Source organism: Orussus abietinus, unplaced genomic scaffold (genome assembly GCF_000612105.2).
Source record: "Orussus abietinus isolate OABI.00-Male unplaced genomic scaffold, Oabi_2.0 scaffold104, whole genome shotgun sequence".
Lineage (NCBI taxonomy): Eukaryota > Metazoa > Arthropoda > Insecta > Hymenoptera > Orussidae > Orussus > Orussus abietinus.
Genome location: NW_019394277.1, coordinates 76,499 through 104,254, shown reverse-complemented (window position 1 = coordinate 104,254; position 27,756 = coordinate 76,499). Strand labels below are relative to the sequence as shown.

The 27,756-nt window shown below is 45.5% G+C and overlaps 1 protein-coding gene across 2 annotated transcripts; it reads left to right on the top strand.

Annotated features, from left to right (window-relative positions):
• Positions 1–228: 228 nt before the first annotated feature.
• Positions 229–26,154, top strand: LOC105700517 (sodium/potassium-transporting ATPase subunit beta-2). 2 transcript variants are annotated; one of them, XR_001104137.2, is made up of 6 exons: positions 229–558; positions 11,480–11,740; positions 12,179–12,360; positions 12,599–12,878; positions 14,244–22,237; positions 26,014–26,154. XR_001104137.2 is itself a non-coding variant. In XM_012426395.2 (5 exons), the coding sequence occupies exons 1-5, from the start codon at positions 435–437 to the stop codon at positions 14,345–14,347; spliced, it is 951 nt and encodes a 316-aa protein (XP_012281818.1). In that variant the 5' UTR covers positions 229–434; the 3' UTR covers positions 14,348–24,274. The 2 variants fall into 2 exon arrangements, 1 of the variants encoding a protein (XP_012281818.1); XM_012426395.2 differs by lacking the exon at positions 26,014–26,154 and having other exon boundaries at positions 14,244–24,274.
• The last annotated feature ends 1,602 nt before the right edge of the window (positions 26,155–27,756 follow it).

The window sequence follows — 27,756 nt, the reverse complement described above, 5'->3', positions numbered from 1 at the left end:
GTAAAATTGCTTATTTCTCTGGCAGACTCGCCGGCTCGGAATCGACGCAGCCGCTCTCCCGTTCCGTCGGGTCGGTCCGCGTTCCTCGTTCCCTGCGCGCGGTCGACGCGGCTGGTGGGGTCCGGGCTTTCCGCGCATGCGCGGGCGCGGGGTGTCCGGGGGGCTGGGGGCTGTTCGATCGCTCAATATTCATCCCCCGGTCCCCCGGCCAGACTGGAGCGCCAACCGTCGAGCAGACTCGAGCTCCGGACTTTGGGAACGCAAGGTGTCCGAAGGCTGTCCTCGCGCCTCGCCCGCTTCGAGTCCGCCGCCGCCGCCGCCGTCGCCGCCGCGCTCGATCGCGCGACAGTCCCTTCCGGGAGCAGCGTCAGGCCAGAGGGAACCACCGGGAGTCGGGCGGCGTCCGGCATCGAGCAGTACCGAGCCGAGCCACCATGGACAAGAAGGCCGAGCAGTATTACTCCCCCCCGCCGGAGCTCGGCAAGTGGGAGGGCTTCAGGGTGTTCCTGTGGAACTCGGAGACGGGTCAGGTCCTGGGCCGCACGGGCGCTAGCTGGGGTGAGTCCGCCATTTCCCGCCGCGACGCCGCGACGCCGAGAAGCCCGGTCGTGAGGGGCGCCGCGGTGCGGTATTCCTCGGGCTTCCGCTCCCTCCGATTAGCCCCTATCGATTCTCGCCCTCCCGGCCTCAGGGCTTCTCTCTCTCTCTCTCCCTTTCTCTCCAAGGCGATCGCCGTCCTCGCCCTTTCTCCTCCCCGTGCAGTTATCTCTCTCTCCCTCTCTCTTTCCATTCCTCCCATGTAACTCTTTCTCGATTCCCTCCTCCCTTCTATCTTGGTTCGTCTCCGTTCTCTCCCTTTCCTCTCTTTCTCTGCCTCTTCGTTTTTTTCTTTAGGTACGTCTCCAGCTCTCTCGGTCTCCCTCTTTCGCCCGTTTCCGCCTTGCGTCTCGGCGGGTGCGCATGTCGCGGGTACCCGCTCGCTCGTAACTCGCCCCGAGAGAGAGAGAGAGGGAGAGAAAGAGCGCAGCACTTATGCAACACCGCGGGACTCCCTGCGCATGATTTGGCCCAGAGGCGCTCGACGCAGGCTTGCCCCCGAGTGCTCCGGGTAACGACCACGGATTCCGCTCCCCTGCGCGGCCAAATCGCTCCGGTTCCTCCGCGATCCGCGAAGGACCCGAGCTCCTTCGCCCAAGCAGGGAGGAACGAGACGAGACGGCTGACCGTAGGCTCGGCTCTCCACTTGGGGGCGAAGCGCGCGCTCTCTCTCTCTCTCTCTCCCTCTCCCTCTCTCTCCGCGTACTACGCCCGCGAGGGGCAGAAAATCGATCCGCGGAATTTCTAGGATTTCTGGTGGTTCACGCACGTCTCCGGGGCGGCCGAGAACCCCCTCTGGAAGACTTAAGGGCTGATTTTTTTACCCTCTCTTGTATTCAACCGACGTTTTTCCCCACGGAGAGCGTCCTCTTCCTCTCTTTCTCTCTCTTTTAGGGGATGCTTCCGGACGTACGGACGGAAATTAGGCGAGGGCGGCGAGGGCCTTCCTAACCGCACCCCTTCGGGGTTAGGGGGAGCGAATGGGCGAGGGGAGTTTCCGATGAGGGGTGCACTGTCTCCCGAAAAGAAAGGACTCCATCGTCCTGGAACTTTCCGCTCCTTTTTTGGAATTTTCAAAATGTACGGGGTTGGAAGTTCGTGCCCCCCCCCCTTTTTTTTTCTTTGGACTTTAGGGAGTTTATTGGGAGGGATGTTTCAGAATAATACAGTTTTTGGCTCCGTGCTTGAAATTTGTAGTGGAAGGGACGTTTTTGACGTTCAAATGGCTCCGATTTATGGACTGGGAATGTGTTTGTGGGGATCGGGTTTGGATGGCATATTTTGTATGGTTAAGGGGTTTTTTTTAGGGGCGCTTTTCCTCTTGTAGGGGATCGAATGGCTAGGGGACTTAAGATTCTACGAGGTTATCCTCCCGCTAATAGGGGGGCGACCTCGCCTTTATTTTCTGTCGCGTGCGGACGGGAAAACTTCATTGAAGTTCTATTCTCGGCTTTTAAATTTGGAACGAGTCGGCATTGAGGGAAACTAGGACTCGTCCGACGCATCTTTGCATCGTCTGCGGGAGTTTCTTTGTTATCTGGGTTTTGGATCGGAAAAATTTCCCCCTTTAGGAGGTTTCTGAAAAGTCGTTTCGTCGCACGCCGTTGCGGAATTTCGATTTTCTTCGCGTTTAACGAAGACGCGAAGGAAAGGTAGGGCACTGTCAAAATCGATAGACCTACGCTCGTCTTTTCCGTGGCTACCTTATTTCTCGCCAATATCAAAGAAATTGTGCCCCAGACTTATTTTCACATTTTGCTTACATAAATTTAGCAGTACTACTATAAAGAAAATAAAATAGTGTTTCCATGTATCACAGGAAAACTTCCAAAATTTGTAACAAATTCGCCTCGAGCCTCCTTGTGGGTACGCTCTTGAGATTCCCTAAATTTTTTGTTTAAAATTGCTCGTCCCATTTTTTTTCACTGCAAACCGTATCGTTATGTACTCGAACCTCCATTTTCCTCCGGTTTAACAAATTTGAGCAGGAAAGGTGGGGCAGGCCCAAAATCGATAGACCTACTCTCTTCCGCTTGGAGGTAGACTGCTTTTAACATATTTCCCTGTAACTCATTTACTACCAAGGAAATTGCGCTCCGAAACAGAATTTCGCTTTCCGGAATTCTGAAAGTATTACCGCGAAGAGAAGCGAAAGAAAATGGCAAGTTCGTCTTGACCACCCTCTCCTTAGGTATGCGCTTGAAGTTGCTCCATTTTTTTTTTTTAAGTCTTTCAAAAATTTCCATCGGTTCAGATTCACATCCCTATCTATCTATCTAACGATTCTTCGCCTTTGTGCATTTTTTCGAGTTTAACAAATTTGAGGACAGAAGGTAGGGCAGACCTAAAATCGATAGACCTGCACTCGTTCCTCGAGGAGGAGCGCGATTCGTTCTCGACGACTCGCGGCCGCCCAAGGGAGAAGAAGAGACGAACGAAGATGGCTAATAGGAAATTGAAATCAACGCCTAATAAAAAGGCTCTCTGCACAACGCTAGCATGTACGTCAATCTTGACGTAAGCCGCGATATTGATCGAGCCAGAGTCGGCCGTGGAAGTCGAGGAAGTCGGCCGACTGTCCGAAGAGAAACGATCGAATTTGTTTCTCCGGTCTTGATAATATAATAGGCCCCAATGAATATTTACCGCACGAAATTGTACTTTCCCCTCGTTAGGAAGCTTTTGGGGAACTTCCTCAAACTCCTGAGGACCGAAAGATAGTCCTTATTAATTATTGAATCGTCGTAGAAACCATACTCATTGATGGATATGGTGCTCGATGAGAATTCTCAGTTGGTGAATCATTAAAAAATATTCGGATTAGATCAATTGTCGTCATGGTCTTCCTTCATTTTGATAAGCGATATATGTACTTATCGGATATGCCTTGCCTTGAATTTTAGGTGTTGCAGTGTTCTTGCCGAATAAGCTCTGCAAAAATGTGGAGGTTCGACGGAATTCCTCGGGTTTTCTCGAAAAGGATTTTTAGACACTCGTTATAATTAACTTTTTCCCTGGCGTTTTAATCACGACACCCTGGAAACTGTGGAAAATTGCCCGGAAAATCGGTGAAAGCTTCCGCTCGGTTGGACGTGATAAATTAAAATTATTACTCATTTCGTTGAGGCGTCCTGAAAAGTTGGTTGCCCCTCGTCGGCTCCGAGAGGCGGAAATTCGAATTCAGAAAGGGTAAAAAAAACATGGAAACTCGACATCGATCCATTAGGTGGCGGGTCTCGGTTTTTTTCGATTTTTTTTTGGCTTTTCGTCCACGGTTTGCCCAATGTTTTTCGTTTTATTCGGCTATCGACCACGTCCACGGCAAATATGGCCGCCCTCACGAAGCCCTTGCAGGGAAGAGGTAATTGATACCCTCGAGGTATCAGTAAATCATACTTTCCTCATCCGAGAGATAACGGATTTAGAGAATTCCGAGTTCGGAAGTAAATTAGAATTTTATAAAATTCGATTTGGAATTTTGTCACTGTTTCGACTTAGAATAATGTCTTTGTTGACCCTATCCACCCTATCCATGGGAAAACGACCTCCCCTAAACGATAAAACGAATAAAAAAGGGTTAGCTGTAAACGCGGGGATTGTTCCTCACCTAATTAAAGCATAACGATAATTGACGTATCAATTGAGAGAAAAAATGTGTCTGTTCACGATAAAACATTAAATTTAACCAATTTTTTATATTTACAAAATGGCGCCGTTTTGCAATCTAGTGAGGTTCTCGGTTTACCGAATTTCAAGCCATTGCGGTTACGTTAAAAGGGACACACCCCTCCCTTATTTTTCTCTGTTACCCCGAAGTGGAGTAAACAGCAAAACGAAGGCTTCGTGTCCCGAACATGGCGAAAACGATCAAATGGTAAAGCCACCAGTCTTCCGGAAAATAAAATCAAATGATCCCGAAAGCTTGGGTGGAAAAAGACTCGGCAGAATTCCACGACTGCGCAATTCCACTTGCGTTATTCAAGTATAGTTTGACATTTCCCGGCGCCGAAAAATTTTCTATTTTCGGAATTCCTGGAAGCTCCGCGTTTGATTCGACTTTGCATTCCGAATAAAAAAGGCAACGCGACTTTTTACGCGGCTTATCGCATCTCCTAACGTGATTTCAATTTTCGTGCTTTCCGGCTCTGCGTCGACTTTAATCGCAAATTCTTACAAAAGGAAATCCTCTGGCTTCGTTCAAGTTTGTCCCGTGAAAAAAGAATCGTCATTCCGAGTCGCGATAAATTTAATTCGACGATTCGAGGAAGCTAGGAATAGCGAAATCGATGTTAACACCCCTCGTTGACATTTTATCCGCGGATCCAGCTTTAGTTCGATTAGTCAGATCGTGGCATTTAGTCATTTGACGCCGCAGCAATAATTGACGTCGGCAAGAAACGAGCCAGGCAGAAGGAGATAGAGTCGCGCGGTTAATTCCAACCATTGTCGGTCTAAAGTGCCAATAATTGAAGCTCCTACTTCGTAAAAGTCAATCGCGAGGCAAAGTTCGATCGTAGGCATCGGTCGTGTTATTCCGGGATGAAAGGACCAGATTAAAATGTCACCGATATGTCTAGCTCGTCCGGTGATATTTCGAAAACGTAAACGACGCTTCGATTTCACTATATTCGTCGTAAACGAACTCGGGGGCACGATTTTGCAAGTTAAGAATCGACAGAATCTCATTCACTTTGTCCATCGTAACCGAGCTTGGAAGTAGAATTTTACCGGCGCGGAATTGACAGAGTCGAAATTTACGGCTAATTTTGCGGTTGATCGTTTCTACGATGCCAAATCGTATTATTTTATTATCGAGCGGCGTTATCGACACGGAATGACGATAGATTATCCACGGGTTGTTAATTAATCTGGGAATTGGAATATAGCCTCCTGGTATCGATCCTGTCGAATTTGGGCCAACTGCTAATTCGACGGCTAATTGTCACGGACGCAGAGAGCGCGAAAGCACGCGGCTGTTAAAAGAAAAGGTCCCAACGCAAAGGCGTAATGACAATGCGGATATTCGTGCAGGAAGGGAGCCGAGAGTCGTAGGGATCAATAACCTACCTTGCACTACTCCGCCATTGGGGTTGTAGGTGCATACACCAGAGGTTCTCCCTCGATTCGCCCTGCAACCTGGGCTTGCGCCTATGTACCCTAAAAATTTCTCTATGACATATATCTTCCCACATGCATTGCAGTTTACTCGTATTTGCTGTTAACAAATGTAAGGTTATCAGATCCTATATTCAATTTTTTATTTATTTATTTTTTATTTTTTTAAGTGAAATTTCCTATGTCACAGTAGTGCAGGTACGTTTGCATGCCAAGAAAACGAAGCGTATAGAGAAATTAAATAATTATTTGTGCACCTACCTTGCATTATTCTGCCGTTGGGGTTGTAGATGCATGCACCAGGGGTTCTCCCTCGATTCGCCCTGAAATCTGGGCTTGCGCCTTTGTACTCTGAAAATTCCTCTATGACATATATCTTCCCACTTGCATTGCATTTCATTCGTATTTCCTGTTAACAAATATAAGGTTATCAGATCCCACATTCTAGTTTTTTTCTTTTTGTAGTGGATCTTCTTATGTCACGATAGTGCGTGTATATTACCGTGTAAAAATGGTAAAAATGATAATTCCAAAGGTTTCATCGTCATTACAGGTCAACTTTGAAGTAACGCGACAAGCGGCTCACCAAAATTTCGTTGAAATTCCCATCGTTGCCAAAAACCCTTTCCCATGTAGAACCCAGTTTGTTAATACCATTTTTTAAAAGCTCAGGTTTCGTCAACGAGGAAGTGTAATTTTCAGCAAATCTCAGCAATTTGTCAAATAAAGCGATCGAACTTTTGAAATGATCCAATAGATATTGGGTTAGGTAAAAAGTCCTGCGACATTAACAATACTATTTATAATGTATAAAATATCACCGGATAATTTAACCGATGTAATACTTTGGAGGCTGAAGCCGAAATTAGGGGTTGGCAGAATCGTCGTTGTCAGGATGGCAGATGCTCTAGGGGGACTCGTTGTCATCTCATCCCCCAGGATTGGATGCATTTCCCCATTGCAGCGTTAAGTTGCATCCACGATGCAGCAACGTCTCCCTCGTTCGAGGGGTATTCCGAGAAATGGAATCTCCTTTTCGTGAAACTTCGTTGCCCGGAGGTGCAACTGCTTTCAGGCCGTTTTCGCGAAGTGCTTTAGGCTCTCTTCGTTCCCCAGAGGAGACGTTTCTAAAGGAGTGGAAAATCTCCGACAAATGGAGTTAGAATTTCATTAAAAAAAAAAATCGACAGAACCGAGCCATCTACCGAATCGCAAAATTTATCACGATTTAATATTTTTAAATGCATTTATATTATTTAGAGAGATTTTACGTGATTGCCCTGAAAGAAAGATATTCGCTAATATTGAACAATAATATTAAGAGATTTAAATTACGTTTTAAAGTGGAAATAGCCCTGGATTTCGAAGAGGCGCTATTTAGTCGGTTTTCGAACTTTTGAGAATTTCCGATTTTTAGTGCGGACGGACACTTTTGCTCTTTCAATTCGCAGGTATTTTATTTTTCGCTGTAACTAGACAAGCGACAATCAGCGAGGATGTACGTGACATGTTACCGTCATGTTCGTTGAGCGTGGATTGGAACTTGTACGTACCTTCGACAAAGACGTAGATATTCTATGTCAAAACTCCGACGTAGAGATAACGACGAGGGAAATGCATCGTTGAGAGTGATGCACCGACAATTGATTAAATTAATAATTCATGACGAAGACGTGGATTCAATTAATTCGGGCGCACGAGTCCAGATTTCTCGCAGAATCGAATCTCCGGCAAATGGGTCTTCGTGTTAGCATTTAGCAATTCGAAGGAGAATCCATTACACCCGACATGATGGCAATGCGTAGTCATTAGAGGAGGTCAATCGTGCAAATACCCTTCCAGTTAATTGCGAACACGTGAATCCGACAAGAATGTCTTCGATCGGATGCAGAATTCATCGACGATCGAGAATGTCGCTGCGTTTCTTTTGCATACAGAGTCGATCCGAGTCAATTCGCCTTTTGATTCACAAAACCGTACATGTACAATTAACTGAGTTTATTAAGCAACAATTTCCACACAATCGTTAGCGCGAGACCGACATCGGTTACCATTCTACAATGCACTCCGCATTTTTCTAATAATTTTTATTCGTGTAATTTAATGAATAACAATGCCCTCGAAATCCCGTGCGATTCATTGTTTGCAGAATTTTGACATTTTTAAATTGCGACCCCCTGGTGGGTGTAGTACCCCGTCCCAAGGGGGTCCTATCCAAAAACTGGCGAATTTCTGAAATCCAAAATCCGAATTAAGGAGGACGACTTTTTTCATTTTTTTTTATATTTGTACATTGAGTGTTTCAAATCTCGTGACGAATATTTCATTACATTCCCATTAACGAATTAATGACAACGTTTCAAGGAAGAGTGAGGAAAATTCTCTAATGTTGTCTGTTAGTATGTTAAACATTTCGGACATTTTTGCTAAATAAAGTTCAACGGAAACTTGTTCGTTTTGAGACACGCGTATATGGGAGGGGAGGGATTGTAAACTTGGGGTTATTTCGAGGGTTTTGGCAAGAAGTTTCAGCCGGTCCTTTTAACGAGCGATCCATACCGAGGAGTTTCCAGCGGATGCTCTTCGAGCACCAAGGGCGGTTTAACGAGATGCTCCTCCTTCGGTCGACGCAAATTTTTAACGAACCCAGGATAAATATAGGTGACGTTTTCTTTTCAACCGCCAGCGAAGGTGTTTGACCGTTGCCTTAGACGTTTCTCCCCTGAAGCGCGAAAACGGTATATTTCTCTTTATCTTTTTTAACCGTGGGACTTATTTAAATGACTTCAGTTTAATTACTTTTATTAACAGGAAACTCATCGAATATATTCCGGGGGAAAGAAAAGTGTATCTAGAATTTGACTCACGCATGTATATCGAAATACGAACGCGCAAATTGAATTAACCGATTAGACCAGTTGGTATCGATAATTAACGTTTCGCGATGGCATCGTTTATTAACCATTAAGTATGAATTTCTTCAGTTGAAAGAAAATGTATATCTTGAATTTGAGGCATCCATATACATACCGAGATACGAAAGCGCGAATTGGATGAACCAATTGGACCAGTTACTTAGTATAGTTAGGCATCGAACGATATAACCGCCAATAAGATCCGGCACGACGTTCTTATCAGCGATTCATGGGACAGTGTCGTTAATTAATTATCAATTATCAACTTCTTCAATTAAATGAGAAAGTATATCTTGAATTCGAGGCATCGAGTGGTCCATATATATGCTAAGATGCAAACCTGCAAATTGGATGAACCGATTAGACCAGTTGGTATCGATGCGGCATCGAATGATACCGCCACCAATAAGACGATACAACCGCCAATAAGAGTCGGCACAACGTTCTTGTTAGCGATTCGCGCGATGGCATCGTTCACTGCGACGCAATTCAGGGCAATTAGGCCGCCGATCATAATTGTCCTGGTGGTCCAGTCTTCAGACATTGCGACATCTCCGTATCGAGGGCAATGATTTCTGCAGAAACAAAGGTGATCCTAAGAGATGGCGGAAGTCGTGGTCGACTTAAAGGACAGCATCTCAGCTTATCCTTTCGACTGTGCAGCGCTAAAAAAAAAACGTGCAAATAAAATTTGGGTTTTTTGCTTGGAATTGAAAATTGTTAAAGGTTCAATGACTATGACGATGCTGACCCCAGAGGACGTCGCTTCGGTGCTCTATTTAGCGATTGCACGTCTCGCTGGCACCTATTCGAAATGGCGCACGTGGCGTGAATAATCTAATGCTATTTGGGCTAGGGTCATGGTCGAATTTGAAATCATTCACCCGAATACCGAGTTTGGGATTTCACTCGGACGTTCCTGGGCAGAATGAACCGAAGCTCCGAGATAGGTTAGGTCCAGCTGAAATTTTCGGAAAATTGTCGTCTAACGTAAGTGTTCCGAGTCATAGCATTAGGAATCGTGTCAGGTCGTTCAGGAAATATCCAGTGGATTTATTTTTGACACGAGACAAAGCCCTGACCCGTATTTGTTCTCATTTATCGCGTGCGTGACACGCGATTCAATTAACTCGCATCGATTAAGAGGCTTCAAATGACGGGAAAAATTGCTATACAAGTTTTGCAGGATTCTCGAATTTATAACTCTTTAATTATTCTATTTAATCCTTTATTGAGAGGAGGCGCAGTCTTGACCTGTCGCGTAGCAACACGAGTTGTCGAGGTTAATACACAAAGCGGTTACCGTGATCTCCGTGTAGCGTTCGCGTTACGTAACTTTCAAGAAAATCCTATTCCCAGTCAATGTTTCGCGTTATTCCTGGAATCCCGTTTCTTCTTCTAAAAACGGCGTAACCTGTAAGTGGTTTCACGGTTTTTTAGGTCAAGCAATTCTGTATAAAACATCCGACATCCAATCTTTCCGCCCTTCCAGGACTGCCAATGAGCGATACAGCTACTGTCTAAAATGAGGAATTCTTTTGACAAGGTTTTTACTCGTCTGTGCATCAGTCAATTAAACATTCGGCACTTTTGCAGCGGAGATTATATTTTCTTAAATTTTCTGCTACCGTTTCTTTCATTCCATCCAATGAGAAAATTTCCTGGGGAGACGTTATTTTTTTTTTTTTCAAGTGTAGGGATGCAACTTTTTGCTCGGGGTATTTGACGCAGCATGCCGGTAAAGTCGGTCGCCAGGAATACCGCAGTTACCCGACGAATGTAAATCACCAGGAGCAGGGCGAATCGATTCGGGAACCCCCTTTTGATGACGCGATTCAGGGGAGCCACCCTTCGCCATGGCGTCCGAACTCGTCCATGCGCAATGCCGTTTGTCTTCGATAATACCCCGACTTTCACCCCCGGACTCCGGAAATACTCCCGAGCAACTCCGACCCTCTCCCCTTTCCCTGATATTTTATTCATTTAATATCCACCGACAAGGGGCTTTAATCAAACCTTCCCTATCGCCGAGAAAACTCAACCGCGTTACGAAAGCACATGTAGAACTGCGCTCCGGATTATTTCCTACCCCCGCTGTAAATTTTACACGAATTTCCACTAAAAGCCACATGAAATTTCTGTGACTTCGATTTTTGCTCGGTCTCTTTAATCGGAATAATCTGTGGCCTAAGTCCATCGATTACCGTTTCATAAACCTTCACTGAGAAAATATGTTCATTGACTCAAAGAAATATGCATTGCTAGAACGAAGTCCTGCGATCAAGTACGGCCTTAAAAAATGTCAGTAAGGGTAAACAAAATTCGTTTAAATCAACAATGGAATTTTTCTTCTGGGTGTTGACAGGGCCGTTACACATTCTCATAAAGTTCATGCAATTTGAGCGCATACAGTGGTATTACAATTATGGTGATTTAAATTAATATGCAATGTCCGTACACGAGTTCTGAATTTGTCGACATCTTATCTGGGATGTTTTTCAACCGGCTTACCGGATTAAATACCAAGGTATACTAAATACGTGCACGAGTGATTATAAATTCAGCACCATACCTGAATAAAGCTTGCGATGCGCGTTTCATGAATTTATTACAATCACTTTAACCGGGAAGCTAGGGATGGATGTTAGTTAATTTCTTTTAATGAAAGTTTTTGTCATGATTTTTTTTTATTTACGTCTACGATTGTTCTTAACGTGTTAAATGCGTATATGGCTTCGAAGCTCGTAGAAATATGAAAGACAACCGACAAAAAAGTGGAGCAAGACGTAGAGTATCGACTAGCTGGTATCTGACCGAACGGGTCGATGATGAGGCGGTGTGTCTGGTTGCAGCGAAAATCCTGCTGTTCTACGTAATTTTCTATGCGGTTCTCTGCGGCTTCTTCGGGGCCATGCTGGCCGTTTTCTACCAGACGCTGGACCCGAATTCACCAAAATGGCAGTTGGAAGGTTCGCTCATCGGCAACAATCCTGGCCTCGGTTTCCGCCCGATGCCGCCCGAGAGCAACGTCGAGAGCACCCTCATCTGGTACAAGTCCACCGACGAGGGAAACTACCTCCACTGGACGAAAGGCCTCGACCAGTTCCTTCAGTGTGAGTAAAAAGACCCCTTTCTACCCCTTTGTAATTGACGTAATCCCCAAAAATAATTCACAGTCTTAATAATAAAGAAAGAACGTACGTGCTTCAGAAAATGTAAACCCTTGAAAATGGATCAGGTAATTTCTTTGCAGAGATATCTTTGCTATATGGGCAACACAACAATTATTATCCGACTGAGGTATCAGAAATTATACTTATGGTTGCAATATTCCTTACTAGCGGTAGTAAAAGTTTCTTTTCTAAAGGAGGCTCTGCTATGGTTACATCCACGTCTGAAACAATTGTAAACGTTTTTACTGTTAAGGAGATAATCGCTGCAGTAAGGGATTATAATTTTAGATTAATTAATTCATTCGAAATGGCGAGAGCTACCTGGTCGTTTAGCGTAAAGGGATGGACTTCTTAAATTGTAAACCTTGATCTGTTCAGCATACGAGAAGACGGGAAATGCCCCGAACGGCGCCGAGACGAGAGTGATCTGCGACTATGAGAGACCACCGCCTCCGGGGAAGGTCTGCGACGTGGAGATCGACCAATGGCACCCTTGCACCAAGTCGAACAAGTACAACTACCACAAGGCAGCGCCCTGCATTTTCCTAAAATTGAACAAGGTGAGTCCGAAGGAAGAACCCAGCTGAGAAGACGGACTCAGAGATTAATTCCATAAAGAACATTCGGCTAAGAATTCTTGTAATTCTCTCTCGAGATAAGTTTCATAAATGATTGACACCTGCAATGCCACTTTCATATCGCCTTAAATTAACCTACCGAAGCTGCGTTACAATGTAATTGTCGGCTGAAGATGATCGATCCGAAGTGTTGGTCTGATGGAAACCGACATTTTTTCAGATCTTCGGGTGGAAGCCATTGTTCTTCAACGACACGGAGACCCTGCCCTCCAACATGCCCGACGACTTGAAGGCGCACATTGCGAACGAGAGGTCGCGAAACATTAAGGCCGTGGACACGGTCTGGGTCTCCTGCGAGGGCGAGAACCCTGCTGATGTCGAGAACATCGGACCTATCCAATACATACCACGTCGTGGATTCCCCGGATACTACTTCCCGTTCTCGAACACTCCGGGATACTTGAGCCCTCTCGTCGCGGTCTTCTTCGAGAAACCCAAGTGTGAGTTTTTGGAATTTTGGGACGCCTCCTCTAAGAGTACTTCAAGGCTGACTTTACTTCCTTGGTAATAAATCCAGAGACGAGTCAGACCTGACAGTCGAGTGACAATTCTGAAAAATGGAAAAGTTTAAGGCGAGGTGTACGAAACCCTGAAACCCAGGAGTAGGACAAGGGTATTCCATCAGTTTTTCAAACTGGTCGAAATTTCGGCACATAACTCGTGAGCATTTAAATAATGTCCTGACGCTTTCAAAATTTTGTCTGCTAAGAATCTCTCGTCGTAGCTTTAATTTTTTTTTTTTAATTGACATTTTTAAAGAGTCAGGATATTTTTTAGGTATTCACGAATCGTGTGCTAAAATTTCAACCAGTTTGATGGAATACTCTTAAAAAAAAAAGGGTTCTATTTGAATCACCTCGTTTCGACGGTTTCACATCACCTTAATATTTTATTTAAGACTGTGCTGTATGTACAAAAGGTCTTACATATCAATTATTTGAGAACGCACTAAAGCGACACGAGAAAGGTGAATAGATGTAAAAAAATGGACGTGACCCGTAGTGACCCGTTGGAAGCCGGTTTCGAGTTCTTGGAGAAATGACCGGGATTATCCTTGTAGGGTTTCCCCCTTCTAAGAACATTGCACGGTCTCCTAGTACTCGTTCAGTGAGAATGCATATCAGGGGAATTGGCTTAGGCGCGAAATAATACCATTGATGAGGTGTCAGGATTTCTCCAGGTTTAGTGACCTATCCTTTGTAGCAATGAATATTCATAATATATTGGTGTAATATTGGTTCAATATTATCAATTACTAGTATATTGAGTTAATATAATATTTCACGCCCCGGTAAACATTACATTCGATATATTTGTACAATATAGGATAAACATCGTCATGCACACGGTATTTTGTTCTGCAATAACGTATATATACATATATATTGCTTTTGAACATTTGATAAAATATTCTGCCAATACGGCAAAATGTTCACATTTCAATATTGAAGCAATATTTAACGTAAATATGAAGGCTATAAAGAAGGTCCACAGACCCATAAAATTTCATTTTTTATAAACAAAATTGTAAAAATATCTATATACATATTTTAAAAAATTAAAATTTCATAGCTGTCAGGATCTTCCTTATAGCCTCCATATTCACATTGTAAAGTTTGAAACAATTCGGTATACTCAGTTTTGAGAAATGTTTCATAAACGAGACCTCTTTGATGACACTTTTACGTCATCTTAATATTGCTACATGGGGTGGTTAATCGACATAGGGTGTTATATTTTATATAAGAAATAATTAATTCGCAAAAAGTGGACGAAAGAATGCTAATAAAGGTACCTTCTTGCAGACGGCGTGTTGATCAACATCGAATGCAAGGCCTGGGCGCACAACATCATTCACGACAGATTCGAGAGGCGCGGGTCCGTGCACTTCGAGCTGATGGTGGACTAAATCGGCAGAGCAGCCGAGCCCTCAAGACCACTACCAACCGTCTCGTATTCGTCATCTCCGAGAGAAGATCATCGTCAGCTTTGGCGAACGGAGCGATCGCGGCTACCCCCTGCACCTCGTCGATCCTTTCGCTGAATCGTCCTCATCGTCCGCGTTTCACCGCCGCGAAGCGTCGCCGCTTCGTCCTCGTCATCACTTCGTCGTTTGGTCCCTAAGATAATATATACATAACAGACAAAAAAATATATATTAATAACGAAGGCGCGCACGACCCCGAGGGTGATCCTGGTAGATCCTGGCCGCGAGAGGAAGGTCCTCGTCCGGATGAATCAGGGATTCCTCTCCAGGGTGTCCGAGGTGCTCTCGCAGGATGCGCGTCCACGGGACTCGACGATCAGTTTCGTTTCGCCCTTCGATCTCTTGGTTCTTAACTGGAAAAAAAAAACAACAACAAATCACCTTCCATTACGAGGCGAAAAAACGCGCGCTCCGAGCCGAGGGCCAGCTCGACGAGTCTCGTCCACGAGGGGAAGGTCCTCGAAAGGAGGTCTTTTCGCGGCGTTTCTCGATCCTTTCCATCGTGGACGTGCGTTTCGAAAAAAATCGGCCATCCACATAGTCACCTGGTCCGCGAGAGGACGCAACGAGGAAGGTAGCTGTCCCGCGTCTCCCACTTTTACCTGGTTTCGTTGTTTAATAAGTGTGCCGAGTTCCGTTCGTAAAATACGATTTCTTTCAATGCTACCGGACGACTGATGGATCGTGCGATCCTTCTCGTTGAGTTCTTTGCATCCCCACACGTTAGACGTCGGATATCCGACATCCTTCCGCCGGATATACGTGCGAACGTGGATGCATTTTCTCGTGAGCCTCGTGATTGGATATCCGATGCCGGATGCGTGATGGAAGCTAGCCGGTGACGAACCGAAGGGATGGAAGGACCTTCCTCGGAAGGACCTCGGAGGGAAGTCCTTGCAGGTTCGGGAATTGGCTTGGGCACCCGCAACACCTCGACACACCTCGGAAAGCACAAAATTCCCAGACCCAGAGGAAAGACCCGCACAAAGGAGCGTCGGGGTCGCCGTCATCGGGACGCAGGTCCCGAAGATGGCGACCTCCAAGAGGCTTCACCAGGAAAGGACCCCGTAAGCCTGGTTTCACCCGTGCAGGGAGAAGCCGCTGCATCGGGTATCCGATCGCTACCAAGCTGTTACGCGGCCTTTGACTTTTACCGGGTTTATCGTTTGAGGTGTGCGCTATGTATAGTTTTTAATCATTTCTTCGATGCGCCAAGTTAGTTCGACCGAGTCTACGGCGTTCAATGATGCCGGACGACTGACGGATGGATCGCGTGAGAGCTCTCGTTTGAGTTCTTACGTCTCTATACGGATATCCGAGGTCTACCGAACGCACGCGTGAACGCATCTATTGCGGTCTACGTATTAGTCCCATGTACCTCGCGATCAAATCTTCGATTCTTACGAAGCGTGCCAGTTAACTTCGTACCAATGAATTGTTCAATGCTGCCGCACGACTGATGGACGAATCGGGTAAACTCTCTCTCATTTGACTTCTTACATCTCGATACGGATATCCGGCGTCTATGGAACGTACGCGTAAACGCATCCGTGCGGTCCCGTGTACCTCGCGATCGGATATCCGACGCAGGGCGGATTCGTCCGGCAAGGGGGAAACCAGGCTAACACTCGCGGTTACCGCTGAAGCACTTTTTTTAGGCAGACCAGGGGGTAGGGATATTGGTGTCGGGATCGAGAGACACCCCGTAGATGTTCATGCCACGCGTAGGTTAGTCCTCTAGAGACGTTGCCCGGGTCGCTCGGGATTCGCTTGACCGGAGGAGGGCTGCGAGGGCGGGGATTGCGCGTCGAAACGAGGCAATGCCGAGAGGGAGAGCAAACGAATCAAGACGGTGAGAGTGAGAGCGAGATAAAAACGCGCGGTATATATGCGAGTGAATGAGAGACCGACCGGGAGCGAGCGAGAACGAGCGATGGAACGCATGGGAGAGCGAGAGGGACCGACCGATAGGCTGCGAGATTCGTAGATAACGAGCGAGCGAGAGATTCTCAGATGCACGCTGCTTGGCAGAAGATCAAACCACGTCGCGTAATGCGTACGCAATGTGTACGCGATGCACGTAATTTACGCGCTTAGTGATGTCTACGCAATGACGGCCGCGCTTGGCCGTGGGCGAGGGCGAGATTCTTCGGAGGGGACGAGACGCTGGAAGACTGATCCCCTTAAAAAATTCAGGATGGCGCCCGGGATACGGAAACGCGGTTTCCCGAAAGGGGCGAAGAAACGCCCCGAATGGGAATTTGAAAGGGCCTGGTAGCGTTCGTTACCGCGAATTCGGGTGCTTTTCTCTCGAATTGGTCCAGAGGGTTTTCGTATCTCGGAGTTGCGAGCTTTTTTCGAGGACGCACCTCCGGTGGGTGTCGTCTCGTCACCTCGAAGAGCGCTCCAGAGCGGTCGGCGCTGACTCGCCCGGGTGTTCGAGGCGTACTTAACTTAAGTTTTAAGAATTCATTCGAGGCTCGCACTTAAGGAGGAACGAGACGAAGCCTGCCTAGAAGAATATCCGTATGACGTTATACGAACTACTTACGATTGTACTGTACCGCATTACTATATATATAAATATATACATAGGGTGTATACTGGCGTACGTGCACGCGAATGTATACACGGGGTGTAAAGTTACAGGTGAAATGACTGGGGGAATCAGAGGCACTCGGGAGGTAAATGCAGGAAACGGGCGAGAGAGAAACAAAAACACCGACGACATGTTCGGGTACACGCGGCCACGCAGTCGTACTTATTATAGTCGGTAGGTAATTCCATTATGTGGCCTACGGGCTATGCGTGGTTCGTGATTCGCGATTCGTGGGGCGTCTTTGGAAAAGTTGAGGTACTCGAGGGGACATTACTTTTTCCATAGACATGACGCATGGGGTCATGGACTCGTCGTCCAGTTCATTGTGCTTCGGTTCGGCGCGAACTACTCATCGGCGATCGTGATCAATCGGCTTGCCATAAGTCGTCATAAATCGCCAGAAATCCCGAACCGTATAATGCCAGTTCAGCGGGAATTCATTCAAGAATCACAATTTACGAATCAGCGAGAAGCCAGTTCGTCGCATCGACGAACTCGCACGAACTGGCGTGCCACGAATTTCTAATCACAAGCTACGGATAGTCCGTAGCGGCCTTTAGAGGCGATTTTTCGAGGGGAGGAGAGCTCGCTCGACGCCGGGTTTCGGCGAGCGCCGCGACGTCGCCTCCTCGTCGGGTTCCGGAGAGCGGGTCGTCGGATCGATCAGCTGATCTCGCGCGATAGTACAAACGCCGGTCCCGGGGGTCGTCGGCCGGCTCCTCGTCGAGACCCGATCGATCGATACCCATCGATCGACGTAACGAGAACGATAATAATTCGATCCCGGCCATGCCTGGGGACATGTTAAACTTAAAGATTAGAAAGGATCACCGATGACACTAATAAAGAACACGCGTTAACGGCATAACGTGTACAGGCTGTCCCGGAACGACTCTGCCGCACCTCGGCGGTGCACTCTGCGATAGGTTATGAAAAACTAACATCGCTATCGTAACAACGTCATGCTCATCACTGACGGATTCGTTCCGACAAAGCGCTCTCGTGTTCATAAGTGTATAACGTTGTTCCCTCGTTTCCGGAAGTGGAGTGCGTTACCCAGGTCTGGCCGCCGCTTTCTGGGACGCCCTGTATAGATATATTATTATTAAAAATAAAAGGTATATATATATGCATATATATATACACATCTGTAACCTGTAACTAGAGCAAAGTGATTATATTCATCATTATAGATGAGCTGTTTCTATAATGGATATCTAATGTTGTTAAAGTGTGAAGTGCGAGGGAGGGAGAGAAAGGGTTAAACGGTGACTGCGACGAGAGAATGGACGGCTGTTTTGTGCGCGTGTAAGTGTGTGCGGGTGCCCGAGTGAAATGTACTTAACGACCGATTAATTAATAAATCGCCGATGCGATTCCGATGGTCGCGCTTAAAGCGTCGAACATGGCGAGACCCAATGCGCACCGTCGAGGAAACGGCTCGCCGACTTTGACGTTACGTATACGTTAATGTGCGGATTGACTGCGAAAATGACGCCGTAAAGACGGGCCGTAAGTGTGAACCAGGACTTTCGGTAACCGGGAGTCACTCAAAAGCTCCGATCACTGAACAAAGGGAATAAAGGACTTCGATGCGAAAAGCTGATGTGAACTTTTGCGCGGTCGAGGTAGCGAACGACGTTTCTTCGGGTGTGCAAAAGTTAAGTGGAAAATTCGCTGATGTCGAAGGATGCACGTTTTCTAGCGTAATTTGAGACTAGGAGGGTTTAACCACTTTTTTAATTATTTTCGAAGCACTTTTCCATGCCGGTCGAAAAGTCCTCTTGGGTGCCAAGGTGCCGCCATGTTTGAAGGAACAGTTTCATCGGAGCTTGTCGGTGGTACCTGGATGAGGAAGGTCCTGGGAGATCCTGCGGTGGGATCGCATTAATTGTACGTTCGATACCTCCTTGCTCGCCTTGATGCTCGAGCAAGGATTACGTCGAAGGACGAGCCGCGAGGTCCTCGGAGGAGCGCGAATAGTTTTCCTAGTCACACGAACCCACGCGAAGCGAGGAGTCCCGCGAAAAACCGCAAAAGTGGAATAGAAAGCGCACTAAGAGGTAAAAAGAGCTGGTCGTTGCGCCTCGAAACGCTTCAAGGAGGGACGACCAGCGAAAAATCTTACCAGGCGCTATATAACACCGCGTTATAGGGGATCGCGTTATAAGTCGTCGGGTTATAACGTGTAACGTAATAAAGTACCGCGTTATAAATCGTCGCGTTGTAGAACGGCGCGTTATCGAGCACCGCGTTATAAATCGTCGGGTTATAACGCGTAACGTAATAAAGCGCCGCGTTGTAGAACGTCGTGTCGTAGAGCGCCGCGTTGTAGAACGTCACGTTACAAAACGTCGTGTTATAGATCACCGCGTTGTAGAACGCCGCATTACAGAACGTCCCGTCATAGAGTGCCGCGTTACAGAACGTCGCATTATAAAACGTCGGGTTAAAAAAAAGAAAACAAAAAACGTTATGAAGCGCTGCGTTATGGAACGTCATTATATAGCACCGCGTTATAAAACGTCAAGTTATAGAGCGCCACGTTATAAAACGTCATATCGGAGATCGCCGCGTTACAGGACGTCACGTTATAAAACGCCGCATTACAGAACGTCGCGTTACAGACCGCCGCGTTATAAAACGTGTTATAGAACTATGCGTTAAAGGACGTCACGTTATAGAGCGCCGCGTTATACAACGTCTCGTTATCGGTCGCCGCGTTATCGGCCGTCGCGTATCGAAACGTGGCGTTATAGAGCGCCGCGTTATAAAACGTCGCGTTATCGGCCGCCGCGTATCGAAACGTGGCGTTATAGGTCGCCGCGTTATCGAGGTCGCGAGTGGACGTCGGGAAGGAAGTCCTTCGAGGCGATTCGCTCGTCTTTATTCCGCAGCCTCGGTCGCTCTACCCGAGGGCGTAGTTCCAGTTTCGATTTCGAGAGTCCAGTTTCGCTCAGGCGAGTCAACGCTACCGTAGACCTCGCTCGATCTCGCGGCCCGGATCGGACCGTTCGCGCGGGGCGCGACATCGCGCGAGGACACTTTATGCTGCCATTATTGTGTGTCCGCTTCAGTGGTGGGAGATATCCGGACGCGGTTCTCCGTATTTAGCGTTTGTATCTAGGCACTCCTTCGATCGTCGTCCGTCTCGCGCCTGTCGACACCGCACGCCGCCCCCTCGATCAAGTGAGGAGGGCAGCTCCCCCGTGGCGAGGCCCACCACCGAAGTACGTAGAAACTGCCAGGCGATATCGTAATCGACCCCCGGCGAGGCGCGACCGGCCCGGGTGGCGAGGCCAGTCCTCCTCGAGGCATCGCGCGAGGAGGTCGGGTCGCGCGCGTGCTGTCCGCACCCGAGCCAAACAATTCGAACGCTCTATAAAAGCCCAGATCATTTTTCTTCATTTATCCCGATCACTTGTAACACATACTAGAGGCGTCATTTCTGTCAAACTCTCTGCAAACGATGATTCGACGCAAACTAAACTTTTAGTGCGCCGATAGTACGCGTACTAAAAGATTCATTCCGAGAGTTTGATACGAAGTACCACTTTAGGACGCGTACCGAGTGATCGGTGTGTGCTAAGCGTATGTTGGCGTTTGATGCTTCATATGTTGGCAACCAGGATGGATCGGTATTAAGGTGTTCAATCTGAAATTGCGGACTTTACTGTCAAAGAAGACGATAAAATCCGCAAATTTGGTGAACTGGGGTTAACAAAATTGGTATCTTCGGTTTACATGGCGCTATCCTTGTTGACCCTGGAATGGAAAAATCTTATATACTAGTTTTACAGTGAATAATTTATCAGTAATAATACATTGAAATATAGACGAGCAGCGTTCGTTATCGGAACAAATACCGCGTACACGCGCACGATTTAACGGCGTGGTATTCGGCACGTGTTTCGCTAATTGTCTCACCTGATTGGTTGTATTTCAGTTGATTCTTACAGGAAAACCATGCACTGTAGACAAAAATGGTATGAGACCTTTCTACCCCATTTCCAGCAAGTCCGGGTAAATCGTGGCCACTGGTTTTGTAACACCCGGTAGAAGAACCTAATAAACAAGAGAACACATGTGTTATACAACGGAATCTCACTTATGAGAGAAAATCGTATTGAATAGTGGGTACCGCGAGTAAGACAAAGAGCACGTGCAACCTGTATGATTGTCGTAAGAGTGGGATGGAGAGACCATTGGAGCGTCGCCATTTGTTCATTGCTGTGCTAATTATCGAACTTGGTCTAACGTTCGCGTTTTCTTGGGCTTTTATGGAAATTTCCGAATTATTTGTTCGCCCAAGCGGGTGCGCCCTCGCACTTCGGGTCGGTTTCCTTTCGCGCGTCCACGTGGGCACACTGTTAAGCGTTATCTAACCCATCACTGATATCCGAGTGGAAAAGGCGATGCTTTCGACGCGTTTGCTCTGTGCGGAATCGTAGTCTGACTTAGTACTAGCTCCATTACCAATCACTGTTGGTATGACGAATAAACGATGTTTCCATCGAAACGAATCCAGCTCTGTATGTGCGACATACGTAGCACTCTAGTCCTTAATTAAATTGCGTACTTGTAGTACTTATACACGACCGGGAACACGCGCGCTTCGGCGAGCACAGCGTTTAAGGCGGTATGAAAGTGGTTGTTGAGAAGTCGATCAGATATGAATTTTCTCCAAACTGGACACGTAGAATAGTTTGAAACTTTACCACGTGAACATGGATGCCATAAGGAAGGTCTCGACACCCACGAGATTCCTCTTTTACATTTGCTTGTAGACATTTTCTTTTTAATTTTCGTAAAGAAAATGTAATTTCACGGGTATCGAGACCTTCCTTATTGCATCTATGCTCACGTGGTATGATTTCAAACGATTCGGCACATCCATGTTCAGGGATAAATGACAATTTGATACCTGAGATGCCACTTTCATATCATCTTTGAAGGGCCATCGGGTGTGATTAGGGAGGCTTAGCGATTCCGCTGCTTTCCGAGGATGCGAGCCGCGAATCGGTGGCCCTGACTTCGTTAGTTCCTCAGAACCGATTTTTCTGGTTACCGTTGTCAGCGTAGCGATTATTAATTCGTATACAGTCGATACTCTCGAAAGCCGCGTACTCTCACCCCGACGACATTGTCACGGGCACGACGGTGCCGAAAGACGTCACCGAACACACGATGTTGCTTCTCACGGAGTAAATAAGGTCAGCTTTAATTCTTGCCTCTCGCCAATTAATCACGACTCTCTCTCTCTCACCAATCTGTAAGTTAAGGCCGATTTTTAGCACGCCCCGACGAATCGAGCGATTCGTTACGCTCGGGGCTTATCGTTAGTTAAGGTGATATGAAAGGCGACGAGAAATTTAATCGACATTGGCTAAAAAATAATCTTCCTGATATGCCGGCTGAAATAAATTCCGGTCCTTACCCCTTTCGTAACGTCATTTCGGAAATTTCGGAATTAAACGCATTTATTGAGCACGCGTTGCTCACGGATAACCGATAATTTCAATGCACGTGTTTATAAGACTTTTCTTGATATTTTCTTAATTAATCTTTAATGTTCGGTTACTATAGAGTTCTAAATTGGTATGCCTAAGTCCTCAAAGTCTCCGTTTTTTATTCTGAGCTCGTAAAAAGTGTGAAATTTCAAAAATATGAGTTGGCAACGACATCTTGGTTTTAATATGGAAAGAAATAATAACATGGATGTTTTTAATGCAATTTCATGGGTGTAAGGACCTTTTTTAGGACTTACATTGGCACGTGGTAAAATTTCAAAGGATTTGAGTGTATCCGGGTTTTCTAGAAAAGTTTTATAAATAATTTTGACGCCTCAGATGCCACTTTCACATCACCTTAAGGCCTTTGCGGATAGCTCGAGTAACAGTAATCGTAAGTACAACAGTAAGTATAAAGGCGCAATAATAAGAACTGGCTAATCAAATTACCAAAATAGGACGGCATGTTAAATTTTATGCAATTTGATTGGCAGGTACTTATTATTATGTTTACGGTTACTGTTATGTGAGGTATCTGAGAAGACCTTTATCGTCAACGGTGAAATAATATCAACCAAGGTAATAGCCGCGCAAATTGATTGTACGCTGTTTGAATGAAAAATGTTCATTTGTCGAGTGTCGTTCCAATTTATGGACCACCTGAGGACGTTGAACCGTAAATCTCGATAATTCTTCCGCACCAAGTGCGAAGTTATATCGGAAGATGTCGATTTTAACGCGGCTTTGACGTCTTCGGGTCGATTTATGCTATCCGACCCGGTCCGACACGTACCGGGTCCGACACGTAATGGTGTCGATCTGACAAAACTTTGTAACATGCGTTTCAATGGCATTATTCACCTTACCATACACTGAGTAAAAAATTCACTTCCTATAAAAAATTGAGATCCTTGTAATAAAAATATCACTTTTATTAACAATATATATGTTACGAAATTTTGTTAGATCAACACCGGCACGTGACGGAACCGATTCGTGCCGGACCGTGTCGGATATGAGAATCGAATTTTCGTGTGTCCTTAAAAAATTCCCGTTGCTGAAGATAAACTGTTTTAACTAATTCTGGACGTATCGGGTCTTCGGGTAAAATACTCGCTGTTTGGCTGTTTCTTTTTAGAAGACTGCATCTTTCTCGGTCTAACAATGCATAGGATGCTGTCGAAGTTGAAAAGCAATCTGGACGTGGTTCGTGTCCAAAATTGGACCGATGTGTTTTCAAAGGACGATCGACGTCGTTACTTTTACGAAATATGTGGAATATTCGACTATTGGCTTGCAGTCGATCTGGTCGCTGGATTTTATACAGTTTACGCTTTGAATGCGAGTTCTTTTTAATTCTAACCCTTCTAAATCCACGGAATCTCGAACTACGCGAATTTAAAACGTTTCAAGCCACGATTAAGAACGCAAAGCATCGAAGTGAACCTTGATAATGATTTTGAAGGGCTTTTTGCAGGCTCTCGCACATTTATCGACACATCGGTCAGATCAGTGTAATGTTTTAGGTGTGAGGTTAAGATTTTCACTTAACAAATTTCGGCTGAGAATAAGAGGACTTTGGACATGTGCAACTGGACACTTTTCAAGATAGATCGAGTTATTTAATGATCGAGCGATGATTTTGAAGAGGCTGACCGAATTGATCCGAGATTGCTCCAGAGAGTTCCAGTTTGCTCCAGTCGCTCTTAATTTGCAATTTTCGAGGCTCTTTAAACCTAAAGTATTACTGACGCATGCCAAGTTCCGGTCATTGCGATCTATAAAGTAGCTGGGAGTTACTTTCGCCGTCTTAATTACTTAATGTCATTCCTCGAAGCGGACCTGTTACGTGCAACGTGTACAGGAAGTACTCCTCATAATTCAACAATGGAACGTCTAATAGTCAGCAACGCTGACAAACAAAAGTTCGTCATTTCCATATGAACTTTCTGAAATCCACGAGGATTTTCTATAATCGTTATTAATTTTTATTTCCAATGTATAAATTAAACGTTTTTCTAGGGGAATTCGAGGAATCGGTCGATATGTACTCATTACTCCATTAATGCGATATGAAATTTTATTTGGAAAATATTACAGTAATTCGCAATATAATTTTGTTAGGCAATGTCGCGAAAAAGTGGGTATAAATAAATGATACGGTAAAATGAAAGATATCCAAGATAAAAAGCTCTTTTCGAAAAGCAGAGGCAAGATCAAGTTCGTCGGAGCGAACAAAGCTGCTCTAAACTGCGTTAAATCTACCACGAAATGTCTCAATAAACACAAAGTGGTATAAATAAGACGAATTAAACGTTTTAACCGTGTATTACGGAATGTCCGCCTGTAGCTCGTCTACTGTCATTCGTATTTTTTGGTAATCTAAAGAACGTATACACCAAGGGAAGTGGGTACTGAATAGAAGGTAACTTTTTAAAAAAATTACTCTCAAGAAAATGTTTCATCTCCATTAATTAAAAAAAGAAAAAGGACCTCGATTGTCCTCCGTGATTTTTGTATCTATCTAAGGCTTATCGTGATGCAATGGCACGTCTGTTGACACGACTATACTTGTGTGTTATAAAACATAAACTAGAGTGTATAAAATTAATTGGGAGATTTTTCGGAGTAAATATCGACGTCATGTGCTTCGGTTATATCGATTATACTTCAGATCCGTGAGATGCGATAATTACGTCTCGACGCACTAATCGAGCCATAATCGAGACCGGTTCGATATACATCGACGATAAAATAAAACCGACTGTTTCGTCGGTTCGTCGCCTCGCCTCTAATTCACGCGAGATTAAATTGATCCGTCCGAAATCGTCAGCTGTATTTGTTTCGTGATAAGAAAGCGAAAAACAAGTGCAAACTGGTTTCTCGGAGAAAAGTTAATCCTACTAATTTCTGCAAAGATTGACATACCGTCGGGACGATTTTAAAACGACATTACGACGGATATACGTCCGCAATTAATATATAGCGTTCAAGAGGTAAAAAGGTACATACCCATGAAAGGAAAAAATAGGGAATAAGAATCACCGACTATCAAACATCATAATGGCTTATTTTCACATTTTTCGTTTTCGTTAGTAATTACAGCGAACGCTACACGTCTTTATGGTATCCAACTTGTGCTAGAAGATGTTTGTTAAGTCTTTAAAATACGCATGCAAACGACAGACAAGTAATAATAAAACGTTATACCATCTATTCTGGTGTACACGCGATGCAAGTGTATTCGGTGGTTTGGAAAGTCGCATTGTGAAAAAAGAAAAAGAAATGAAAAGCGTGATTTAAAGACGTGGAGAGTTGGAGTGGCGCTTTGGTAATCCGATTAGGTTTGGCTTAAGTAGATTCCGGATTTAATTAAATTTTTGACGTCAGATTTCATCGGATGACTGATAAACGTTGCACGAGTGGTTACGAGAGCATATTTGCGGTGTACATGAATGATGATATGTTTGCCCCTGAAGAGAGACACGTTTCAGACCCACGCGCAAGCTGATGTCGAGTTTCACAATGCCGAAGGCGTATTTAGCACCGAGTGACGAGACGTGTAAGTATTTTTACTTTTGCTTTTCAATTTGGTTAGCCCATAAAACCATCTCGGAATTCCTTTAAATTCTTGGATATCCCGAAATCTACCTAAGCAAATTAAGCAAGTTTTTCGAAGATTTCTCTAGCGCCCCTGAAGAATGACCTTTTTTATACACACATGTAACAGAATACAGCTCTTAATAGCATACTAGGAGCACAGTCCGCAGTTGTATCGTAGGGACTATCACATCAGCGTCCATTAATTCGCCCTGCTCCTCAATAGTGTAACAAGTAACAAGTTTTACAATAAGTAACGTAGCATCAATTTTATAGCTATCTAAGGACGACCCTGTAATTCAGGTTCTGCAGTAGAGAATAATTATCCTTCTTCCGTTCGCAGCGTCGATGTAACAGGTAAACGCAATGTGGAGGGTGAGCGCGTTTCCAGCGAATTTCCTGCAACTCGTAAGTTCGACTACGGTCCGGCCTCGAGAGCTGCGCGCGCCGGTGGCGGCTAATGGCCCTCCTAACCTGAAAAATCAAGGCCTCGCCGTCTCGCCGACTAAGATCTCCCGTGCGACGGACACTCTCTTCCGTCTCTTTCCCTACCTCCCGCCTACCGAACGCGGCAATGGCATTAATCCGGCGCGGCTTGGCGACACGAGGAACGGACGCGGACAGGATGTGGTCAATTCAGATCAGCGTCGCGTGTGACTCACATTATACACGCCAGCCATTCGGCCGCGGTGCCTCGCGCGGCCGCCGCCCGCGCCGCCACCGGCGGCCGAGCGGAGGCTAGGCCCGAATAGCGCCGAATAGGACAATCGCAGCAATCCGCACGCCAGATGGCGTAACTTTAAGGTCACTCCGGCCGACCTTAGCCCCCAATTTGTCCCGACGCCGACCTCCGACCTCCGACCGCCGATTCGCGACGTCTCTGCCCGCTGCAGCCGGAAAGACAGGTTCCCGAATTACCGACCCCACCGTTCGCAAGCAGGGTTGGGTAGATACGATACGTCTCGTAATATACGTGGTTTTCTACGTGTTATTACACATATAATACGTCCCTAGTTTTCTACGGGACCGCGAAGTATATTACGCCCTTCAATTCCTAAGTAGAAAATATTAAACCCACTTAGAAATTTGATATTAAACAGGGTTAAGTAAAAAGAATTTTAAACACAATACATATGTGCTAAAAGACGTTTATCAGTTAGCGGATACCGTATATCGTACATCTACGACAACCTCTACATTGGAAACGTAATTTACTGGTTTTCTACAATTGTCTGCTGTAAACTATACGGTTTACGCGATACACGTCAAAAACCTCGAAAACAGGATATTATACCACCATATTAAAATAGCATGTTGTCAAAGATTAATATAAAGTAGCTAATAAGTGCTTCGCGCATTTCCAAGATGGCGGGTCCTCTCTGCCGCCATCTTGAAAATACACGAAGAACCTAGAAGAACGTAAAATGAAAATAATTTCTGAAGAAAGAATTGTTTTATGTAGTAGGCACGATGAAATCGAGTGAAAAATAGCCCTGAATTCGTTGTGCAACGTGGACCTAGCTGCAAGCTCAATTTATTAACCGACTTATGTGGGTACGAACGACTTCTTTTCTCCATAGCAAGTACGATCCGCTGTTTGATACGTGGAAAATATTGACAAT

Bases quoted from the DNA above. Each gene is read 5' to 3' on its own strand.
- LOC105700517 (XM_012426395.2), top strand. From the start codon at position 435: ATGGACAAGAAGGCCGAGCAGTATTACTCCCCCCCGCCGGAGCTCGGC. The intron at 12,361-12,598 runs GTGAGTCCGAAG...ACATTTTTTCAG, and splicing joins TTTTCCTAAAATTGAACAAG to ATCTTCGGGTGGAAGCCATT. The intron at 12,879-14,243 runs GTGAGTTTTTGG...ACCTTCTTGCAG, and splicing joins CTTCTTCGAGAAACCCAAGT to ACGGCGTGTTGATCAACATC.